This window comes from Macaca thibetana, chromosome 15 (genome assembly GCF_024542745.1).
Source record: "Macaca thibetana thibetana isolate TM-01 chromosome 15, ASM2454274v1, whole genome shotgun sequence".
Lineage (NCBI taxonomy): Eukaryota > Metazoa > Chordata > Mammalia > Primates > Cercopithecidae > Macaca > Macaca thibetana.
In genome coordinates, this window is record NC_065592.1 from 49,927,328 (window position 1) to 49,937,601 (window position 10,274).

The window sequence follows — 10,274 nt, forward strand, 5'->3', positions numbered from 1 at the left end:
AATTCAGGGGCTGCTAGTGTTAAAATTGTAGTGTAAGTTCTGCAAAAGAAGAGACAATGGAATGTTTGTTGAAGGAATGATTGATTCCCATTGAGACAGGCAGGCTGACTGGTTTACTGTTTTGATGTGATTTAGAGAAAAAGAACAAAAGCTACTTACTCAAACTGTAGCTAACCTAACTTCCAGCCAATCACCAACAAAAGACCCAAGAAGCTATTAATCTCAAATGCCTGCTTTAGGGGGCTAAGAAGTTACCCAGTACCCCTCATGAACACTTAGACTTAATCTTCAACTCATAATTATCCCTCCCTCATTTTAGTGCTGTGAACCAAAAAGGATCTGAGACAAGTCTCAATTAATTTACAAAGCTTATTTTAACAAGATTCAGGATGTGCCCATGATACAACCTCAGGAAGCCCTGATGACATGTGCCCAAGGCGGTCGATGTATAGCTTGCTTTTATACATTTTAAGGAGACATAATATAACAATCAATACATGTAAGATTTACATTGGTTTGATCTGGAACAGCAAGACAACTCAAAGCTGCAGTCATAGGTAGATTTAAAGGTTTTCTGGTTAGCAATTTGTTGGAAGAGTTATTATCAATAGAAAGAGATGTCTAGGTTCTAATAAGGGGTTGTGAAGGTCAAGGGATTATCATGCAGCTGAAGCCTCCAAGTAGCAGGCTGCAGAGAGAATATGTAAATGTTTCTTTTTTTTTTTTTTTGAGACGGAGTCTCACTCTGTTGCCCAGGCTGGAGTGCAGTGGCTGGATCTCAGCTCACTGCAAGCTCCACCTCCCGGGTTCATGCCATTCTCCTGCCTCAGCCTCCCGAATAGCTGGGACTACAGGTGCCCACCACCTCGCCTGGCTAGTTTTTTGTATTTTTTAGTAGAGATGGGGTTTCACCATTTTAGCCAGGATGGTCTCGATCTCCTGACCTCATGATCCGCCCGTCTCGGCCTCCCAAAGTGCTGGGATTACAGGCTTGAGCCACTGTGCCCGGCGGTAAATGTTTCTTATCAGACTTAAGGTCAGTGTTGATGTTAACACTGGTCAGCTTTTCTTGAATTCCAAAAAGGAGGAGGGTATAGTGAGACATAGTTGACCACCCTACTACTATCATGGCCTGAACTAATTTTTTCCAGTTAACTTTGGAATGCCCTTGGCTGAGAGGAAGGGTCCATTCAGATGGTTGGAGAGCCTTAACATTTTATTTTTGGTTTACAATGCTAAAAGTCATGCCCAGGGGTGGAGATTTAAAATGCTAATGTTATATGCAATGTATGAGAAAGCATGTGAAGTGACTACACAAGTGCTAGGGAAAACCCTCCTATATATATCTTGATGAAACCCTTCCCTATAGGGAGGCCATATACAATTAACCTACATACTACCCTTGGGAAATAACCTACCTTTTTTCTTTCATGGTGCTGACTTCCTCATGCAAAAGCTGAGATAAATCTTTCTCTGGTCTCTGTGCTGCTGTGTCTGATGATCTCTCTTGGTTTCTCTCCTTGCAGCTGATAAGGACCCAGAGCAATGATAAGACTATGGTTGAAGAAGGTAGGCAAATTGAGCATTTGTAAGACTGTTGAATATGTATAATGTATTGGGGGAAACCCCACCCCTGATATTTATTGTGGGTTCTTTTCTATTTCCCTAAGCATCTCGACTGGTTTGAGAAATAAAGAGGAAGAGTACAAGAGAGAGAAATTTTAAATCTGGGTGTCTGGGGGAGATATCACATGTCGGCAGGTTCCATGATGCTCCCCAAGCCGTAAAACCAGCAAGTTTTCATTAACGATTTTCAAAAAGGGAGGGAGTGTATGAATAGGGTGTGAGTCACAGAGATCACATGCTTCACAAAGTAATAAAATATCACAAAGCAAGTGCAGGCAGGGCGAGATCACAGGACCACAGGAAGGGGTGAAATTAAAATTGCTAATGAAGTTTCGGGCATGCATTGTATCAGGAGACAAGGTTTGAGAGCAGACAACCTGTCTGACTAAAATTTATTAGGTGAGAATTTCCTCGTCCTAATAATCCCGGGAGCGCTACAGGAAACCGAGACTTATTTCATCCCTTCGGCTTTGACCGTAAAAGGTGGCTGCCTCAAGGGGGCCGTCTATAGAACTACCCTCAGGACACATTCTCTTTCTCAGGGATGTTCCTTACTGAGAAAAATAATTCAGCGATATTTCTCCTATTTGCTTTTGAAAGAAGAGAAATATGGCTCTGTTCCACCTGGCTCACTGGCAGTCAGAGTCCAAGGTCATCTCCTTTGTTCCCTAAAGATTGCTGTTATCCTGTTCTTTTTTCAAAGTGCCCAGATTTCATATTGTTCAAACACACATGCTCTATGAACAATTTGTGCAGTGAACGCAATCATCACAGGGTCCTGAGGCAACATACATCCTCCTCAGTTTACGAAGATGATGGGATTAAGAGATTAAAGTAAAGACAGGCATAGGAAATCACAATGGTATTGATTGGGGAAGTGATAAGTGTCCATGAAATCTTCACAATTTGTGTTCAGAGATTGCAGTAAAGGCACACATAAGAAATTATAAAAGTATTAATTTGGGGAACTAATAAATGTCCATGAAATCTTCACAATTTATGTTCTTCTGCCATGGCTTCAGTCAGTCCATCCATTCGGGGTCCCTGACTTCCCACAACAATAATGGTGCTGTTTTAATATGAATTATTAATCAGATAATCTGTTTACCCTAACAGATTACATATTAACTTGTATTCATTTTAACAAAAACAAGAAGGACTTTAATTAAAGGTACACTTGGAAATTTTTGACATTGTTTATGCTTGAAGGGGAGCTATAAAAACAATACAGTAATAAAAACAGGAAAACAAGAACTATCATTTTTTATTATTTTTGTATTTATGCCAATCACTTCAGTTAATGTTTTAGATACAGTATATTATTAAATATTTATTCCATTCTGAGAGAGACACTCGTTACCACCATTTTGTAGACCAACAGTTCTCAACCTTTTTGGCACCAGGGACCTGTTTCATGGAAGACAATTTTTCCAAGGACCAGATTGGTGGTAAGGGGATGGTTTCAGGATGATTCAAGAACATTGCATTTATTGTACACTTTATTACTATTATTATTACATTATAATATATAATAAAATAACTATACAACGCACCATAATGTAGAATCAGTGGGATCTCTGAGCTTGTTTTCCTGCAACTAGACACTCCCATCTCGTGATGATGGGAGACAGTGACAGATCATCAGCATTCGAGTCTCATAAGGAGCCTGCAACCTAGATTCTTTGCTTGTGCAATTCACAATAGGGTTCATTCTCCTTTGAGAAGCTAATACCTCTGCTTATCTGACAGGAGGTGGAGCTCAGGTGGTAATGCGAGTGATGTGGAGTGGCTGTAAATATAGATGAAGCTTTGTGGCTCACCTGTGACCCACTTCCTGCTGTGAAACCCAGTTACTAAGAGGCTATGGACTGGTACGGGTCCATGGCCTGGGGTTTGAGGACCCCTGTGGTAGAGGAAGAAATTGATGTTAAGGGGTCATACATAACTTACATAGGATCATTTTGCTAATAAGAATATATCCAGAGCACTTGAATCCAGGGTCCAAATTATTAACAATAACCTCTTCCTTTTCTAATAATAATATTCGAAAATGTCACTAAAGTCACATTGAGAAAGAAGCTTACATTCTTGTGTAACTTCGAAAAGACCTATGTTCAGGTTAAGTAGTTAGTAATGACCATTATCTAACAATTAATCTTTTATATTCTAGCAATTACTATGTTCTTTCTTAATACACCCAGTGAAAGTTAGTCTCCCATATACTATTCTATTCTAAATAATTAACTGTCCTAAGAAAAAGAGCCCTAAATATAAATATCCACATTCAGTTTTATCACATTAGGTAGGTTTCATTTTAATCTGTTTCATTTATCTGTTAAGTACCTAGGGATCTTTGTCTCAGTCAATACTCTGATCTTTTTAAATTGAATTATCCTTCTTCGGGGACATAGCCTGATAGAAATGATTTAAGTAGCTAAAACAATTTGAGTTTCTTTCCTTTTTTTCAGTTTGAATTCTATTAAAATAAGTGCATTTTATTCGTAAATTTAAATACTAATACCTGCAAACTTTGTTGTATTCGTCTAAGAACTAAAATTAGAAAAATAAACTTTAGATATTTAAGTACCTACTTAAAAAATAAAACCTAACATTTGCTCCTTGAAGGATGCTGGTAACTTTTAAATCTTTTAAAAAATTGTTTAACTACGATTGTTTTAAAATTTATAAAACCATGCTTTCTTGTTTTGGTTTGTTTTTGAGATAGGGTCTCACTGTCTCATCCAGGCTAAAGTGCAGTGGCATGATCATAGCATACTGTAATCTTGAACCCCTGGGCTCAGGTGATCCTCCTGCCTGAGTCTCTCAAGTAATTAGGCCTATAGCTGTGCACCACCATGCCCAACTATTTTGTATTATTTTTTTTAGAGATGGGGTCTCTCTGTGTTGCCCAGGCTGGTCTGGAATGCCTGGCCTCAAGAAATCCTTCTTCCTTGGCCTCCCAAAACCCTAGGATTACAGGCATAAGTGACTGCACCTGGCATAAAACCATGTTTCTGAAGATATTATGTACAAATATGAAAAATTAAGTCTTATTTTAGGCTTACCAAATTCTGTTCCATATTTGGAGTTGTCTCGAGATGAATTCCCTTTAGAAGTAAGAAATCCCTTTTGACATAATTCTCACCCTGGTTTAGTTAGTTTAGACTGTGATAGATAGATTTTGACTCTGTTGAATTATAGATATATTAGCCAACAATTCCTGTCACAGGTAGTTAATAAATGGAGAAGTTCCTATTAACAATACTTCTTCACCTGGTGGCCTTTAGGCTATTCCACATTGTAACAGAAGACAAACAATTTAATTAATTGTCAAATGACAAATGACAAAAATCTCTACCTAGTAACCAATGCAGATTTTTCTCTTTAGTCATCATTTTAAAAATTATTTCAACTTTGAAACACCTTAAATCAGTAATATTGAAACCATGTCTTTGATGGGCTGGGATGTAAAGGTTGATAATTTGCCCCAGTGTGGCTTACTGGCAGTTTTGCTCCCATATGTCTTGTTTCTATTGTTTTACACCAGCAGTCAAGGAAAAAATTGTCTGTGAATTTGAAACGAAAGCACAGACACAGGAAGTGTATACATGTACAAATAAAATTTAGGAAATAAATTTTATGTTAAAGGTTTACATTAAATATGCAAAAGGTTAAATTAGCTGTGATCAATTGCCCAAAAGTATTTCCCTAAGATATGACTATATATTTCTATCCATCTATCTACCGATCAATTGTATATCTACCTATCTATTTATCTATTGTAATTAGAACTTGAAAAGCTATGCTCATTTGCTAAGTGATCTTCAAGAAAGGGATTCTTTGATGAGCAATTGAACTCAATATATTGACTCACATGTCCCAAACTTTTCTTGTTCCAAAGAAAAATAGTAACTGTAACTCAGTATCCATGAAAACTTTAATATTATTTTTACTTACATCCTAAATGATATACCTTAGCTTAAAACAAAAACAAACAAACAAAAAACCCCAGAAAACCCTACCACATTATACTGGAGTAAATTTGTGAGACTAACAGATTGTGGCTTAATGTATAGCAAAAGTTTTAAATCTTTACCAAAGGATACAAATGACTCTAAGCTCACACATCTAATACAAATATATAATAATCGTGAATATTTTTTAAGATCTGATATTATATACTTTTTTGCTAAATTGACTGCTGTCTCTCACTTGAATTTCAGTTGGTTGAGAGATTCAATTTAAAATATTCCTGGCGGGGAGGGACGAGAGGGCCTGACGTACAGATTATAAGCGCCATGGCTATGGCTAGTGTTAAATTGCTTGCTGGTGTTTTAAGAAAGCCAGATGCCTGGATTGGACTCTGGGGTGTTCTCCGAGGGACACCTGCGTCATACAAACTCTGTACTTCCTGGAATCGATACTTGTATTTTTCTAGTACCAAGTTACGTGCACCAAATTATAAAACACTTTTTTATAATATTTTCTCATTGAGACTCCCAGGACTTTTACTATCTCCAGAATATATTTTTCCTTTTTCCATAAGACTCAAAAGTAATATAAGCTCTACAAAATCTACTAAAAAGTCTCTGCATAAAGTAGATGAAGAGGACTCTGATGAAGAAAGCGATCATGAGGAGATGAGTGAGCAGGAAGAGGAGCTTGAGGATGACCCCACTGTAGTCAAAGACTATAAAGACCTGGAAAAAGCAGTGCAGTCTTTTTGGTATGATGTTGTCTTGAAGATGGGGCTAGATATTGGGAGAAACAAAGTGGAAGATGCATTCTACAAAGGTGAACTCAGGCTGAATGAGGAAAAATTATGGAAGAAAAGCAGAACGGTGAAAGTGGGAGATACATTGGATCTTCTCATTGGAGAGGATAAAGAAGCAGGAACAGAGACAGTTATGCGGATTCTCTTGAAAAAAGTGTTTGAAGAGAAGACTGAAAGTGAAAAATACAGAGTGGTGTTATGGTGGTGGAAAAGTTTACAGTTGCCTAAGAAGAGAACATCTAAATAAATGGATTGCTTTTTAGCAATAAAGCTGCTTTCTAGTGTTATATATATACACACACACACACACACACACACACAATTCCTGGAACAAGAAACTTCATTTTTTACCTTCCTGTATATGTTCGATGAGGTCCCTAAGCAAAAAGAAAAAAAAAAGTGGATTTTAGCTTTTCAGAGGCCAAAACTACTGCTGTTCATTTTGTTTCTTACCTCTTCTGCGTTATCTAGCAAAAAGGCAACACAAATAGTAGTAACCCTGGCCCCATTCTGTTAGAGAGGTGTCAATATATCAGTTCATTTAGTGGTTCATTGGGTTATTCTAAATCCTTAATAATTACATTTATAAACTGACATCTTGTAAGGAAAGCAAAATAAATAATCAAGCAAAGCTGAATCTAATCTAGAAATGTGTTTTCATGTTTATTATAGTGTAATTTTTATGGAAAAGTCTATATACATCTCCCCATACCCAATACCTTCCTGTATCACTATGTTCTAACGTAGTGGTAACTATTGAATTTCTCCCTTTCTCCTCATTCCCATTTTTGTTACCTTAGTTTATGAAATCACACATTTCCATAAGCTAAAGTATTTCGTCTTTACTTCTTTCTCTAAATTTAGAATCTGCCCTTTATTCCACCTGTTTTTCATTTTTCGTTTTATTTTCAGAACAATCTTTTTGAAACAAAACTCTTCGTTTCTCTTTTTGAGGTGGGGAAAGTAATTAAAACAGAGCAGAACAAAAAAGGAACCAAAGTCCATGCCCTGGCCCAATACTCTTTATGATTGGGCTCTTGCTAACTTTTTCTTAACTCCTGCAATCCCCATATATAATCTGCACATAGGTAGTATGCAATTATTTGAGATTTCCCAAATATGCACTCACACATTGTTACGCCTTTCCAAATAACATCCTTTTTCAAAAAGGCCCTCCCTCTTATATTTAACAACCGCTCTTTCAGTCACTGCTTGCCTCACAGCTCTTGAGGAAACCTCATCTGGTGATGACCTGCTTCATGGGAAACCTTCCCTGAATTCTACCAGCCCTTGAGCATACCCCTATTGTTACACAGCTCATGTTGTAATTGGCTTGTTCAACACTGTGTCTCTAAAAATGTATGTGGGACCTGGCGGGCCACAGATATTTAAAACTATTTGTAGTATACAAGATTTTTTTTTAAAAAAAAAAAAACTGTATGTTTACATGTCTATGTGAATTCATTGAGAATTAATGCCAAGTCTAATTTATCATTATCAATGATAAATTTGAAGATAAATATGTATTTTATTTTCTCATTAAGTGATATATAATAATATGAATGAAAAGTAAAAATGTTCAATTTCTCCAATCCAGCTTTGCTTGCTTTCCTTATCTCTCACTCGGATATCACCAGAGTTAAGCTCTGTTGACAGTTGGGAAATCTTTCTGATGCCTTCTCTGCTGGCTCAAATAAATACTTATATGCATGTAGAAACAATGAGACATATGTCTTATTTGCAAATAAATTGTATTATATGTGTGCATATATAGAGATGTGTATATATGCATGTACATGTGCATATGCATTTGAAGCTGGACTTTTCATTACTCTTACTGTTTTATTTAATAATACTGGGCATATCTATCCATGCTGCTCTGTGTAGATCTACCTCTAACTTTTAGTGGCTACTTAGTATTCTATTACTTGGATATGTCATATGGCACTTTTCCAGTGTGGCATTGTGGGTCAAATAGATTTTTTGAGTTCTTTTTCTTTATAAACAAGATTGTACTGCACAATCCCACTCTGAATGTCAACTTACTCTCTCTCCACCACTCCACATTCCTCATCTAAATGTCTAAATTTAAGAGACAGAGAGAGAGATTAATAGATATATACTTTTTGTTGCTGTTTGTTAGCTTTTGTTTTTATAATGGATTTTATTTTTAGAGCAGATTTAAGGTCATAGGAAAAATGAGCAGAAGGTACAGAAATTTCCCACATACCCCTTACTCCCACACATGCATAGCCTCTCCAGTTCTGTCAACATCCCCCACCAGAGTGGTACATTTGTCACAATTGATGAACCTATATTGAAGCATTATTATCACTGAATGTCCATTGTTTACATTAGAGTACCTTCTTGGTCACGTACACTCTATGGGTTTGGATATATGTATAACAACATATATCCACTAATATAGTATTATACTGAGAAATTACACTGCCCTAAGAATCATCTGTGCTCCTCCTATTCATCTCCCCTTCCCCTCAACTCCTGGAAACCATTGATCTTTTTACTTCTCCATAGTTTTACGTTTGCCAGGATGTCACACAGTTATAATTATATAGTATATATCTTTTTTTCAGACTGGCTTCTTTCACTTAGTAATAATGTGTTTAATTTTCCTTTATACCTTTTCATTGCTTGCTGGATCATTTCTTTTTTTTTTTTTTTTTTTTTTTTTTTTTTTTTTTTTTTTTTTGAGACGGAGTCTCGCTCTGTCGCCCAGGCTGGAGTGCAGTGGCCAGATCTCAGCTCACTGCAAGCTCGGCCTCCCGGGTTCCCGCCATTCTCCTGCCTCAGCCTCCCGAGTAGCTGGGACCACAGGTGCCGCCACCTCGCCCGCCTAATTTTTTGTGTTTTTAGTAGAGACGGGGTTTCGCCGTGTTAGCCAGGATGGTCTCGATCTCCTGACCTTGTGATCCGCCCGTCTCGGCCTCCCAAAGTGCTGTGATTACAGGCTTGAGCCACCGCGCCCGGCCGGATCATTTCTTTTTAGCACTGAATAATATTCCATCGTCTGGATGCACCATAGTTTATTTAGGCATTCATCTATTGAAAGAGATCTCAGTTGCTTGTAAATATTGGCAATTATGAGAAAAAAAAAAGCTTCAGTAAATTTCTATATGCAGGTCATTGTCTGGATATAAGTCTCCAGCTCTTTTTGGTAAATATCGAGAAGTATGATTGCTGATTCGTATGGTCAGAGTACACTTGGTTCTGTAAGAAATAAATCTCCACAAATTTTACCAAAGTGGTTGTACAATTTTGCATTTTCACCAGCAATGAAAGAAAGTTTCTTTTGTTCCATAGCTTCACCAATATGTAGTACTCTGAATGTTTTAGACTGTGACCATTCTAATAGGTAGGTAGTGATATCTCTTTTTAATTTGCATTTTCCTGATTTTTATGATGTGCTTGCTTGCCATCTCTATATTTTCTTCAATGAGGCGTCTGTTAAGGTCTTGTGTCGATTTATTAATCAGTTTGTTTGTGTTCTTATTGTTGAATTTTAAGTATGTATAAGTTTTAAATTTTAATGGACACTGTCAACTTTTCTGTCAGTAAGTTTGTATTACTTTCTGTGTTACCCAAACTTCTTGAGTTTAAATTGAATTTATATTTTCCATTTATCCACTTTGTAGAAAACATACGCTCTATCAATTCTTTCAGTGTTTATGTTTTTTGTTATTGCCTTCTCACTTGTTTATAGGTAATTTGTATCTTCTTTTAGAATTATTCAGTCTTGTCCTTTACCTATGTTCTTATGTCGTTTGTCTTTTTCTTATTCACTTGAGTTTTAAAATATATTCTAGCTATTTAATCTTTGTCAATGATATATTATAAAATCTTTTTTAATCTGTCA

At 36.6% G+C, this 10,274-nt stretch overlaps 1 protein-coding gene across 1 annotated transcript; it reads left to right on the forward strand.

The window, feature by feature from the left end:
- The first annotated feature begins 5,886 nt into the window (after nucleotides 1-5,886).
- On the forward strand, nucleotides 5,887-6,687 carry LOC126936836 (mitochondrial transcription rescue factor 1-like). The gene has a single exon (XM_050759631.1). It carries the CDS (start codon nucleotides 5,925-5,927, stop codon nucleotides 6,645-6,647), a length of 723 nt encoding a protein of 240 aa, XP_050615588.1. The 5' UTR covers nucleotides 5,887-5,924; the 3' UTR covers nucleotides 6,648-6,687.
- Nucleotides 6,688-10,274: the final 3,587 nt, after the last annotated feature.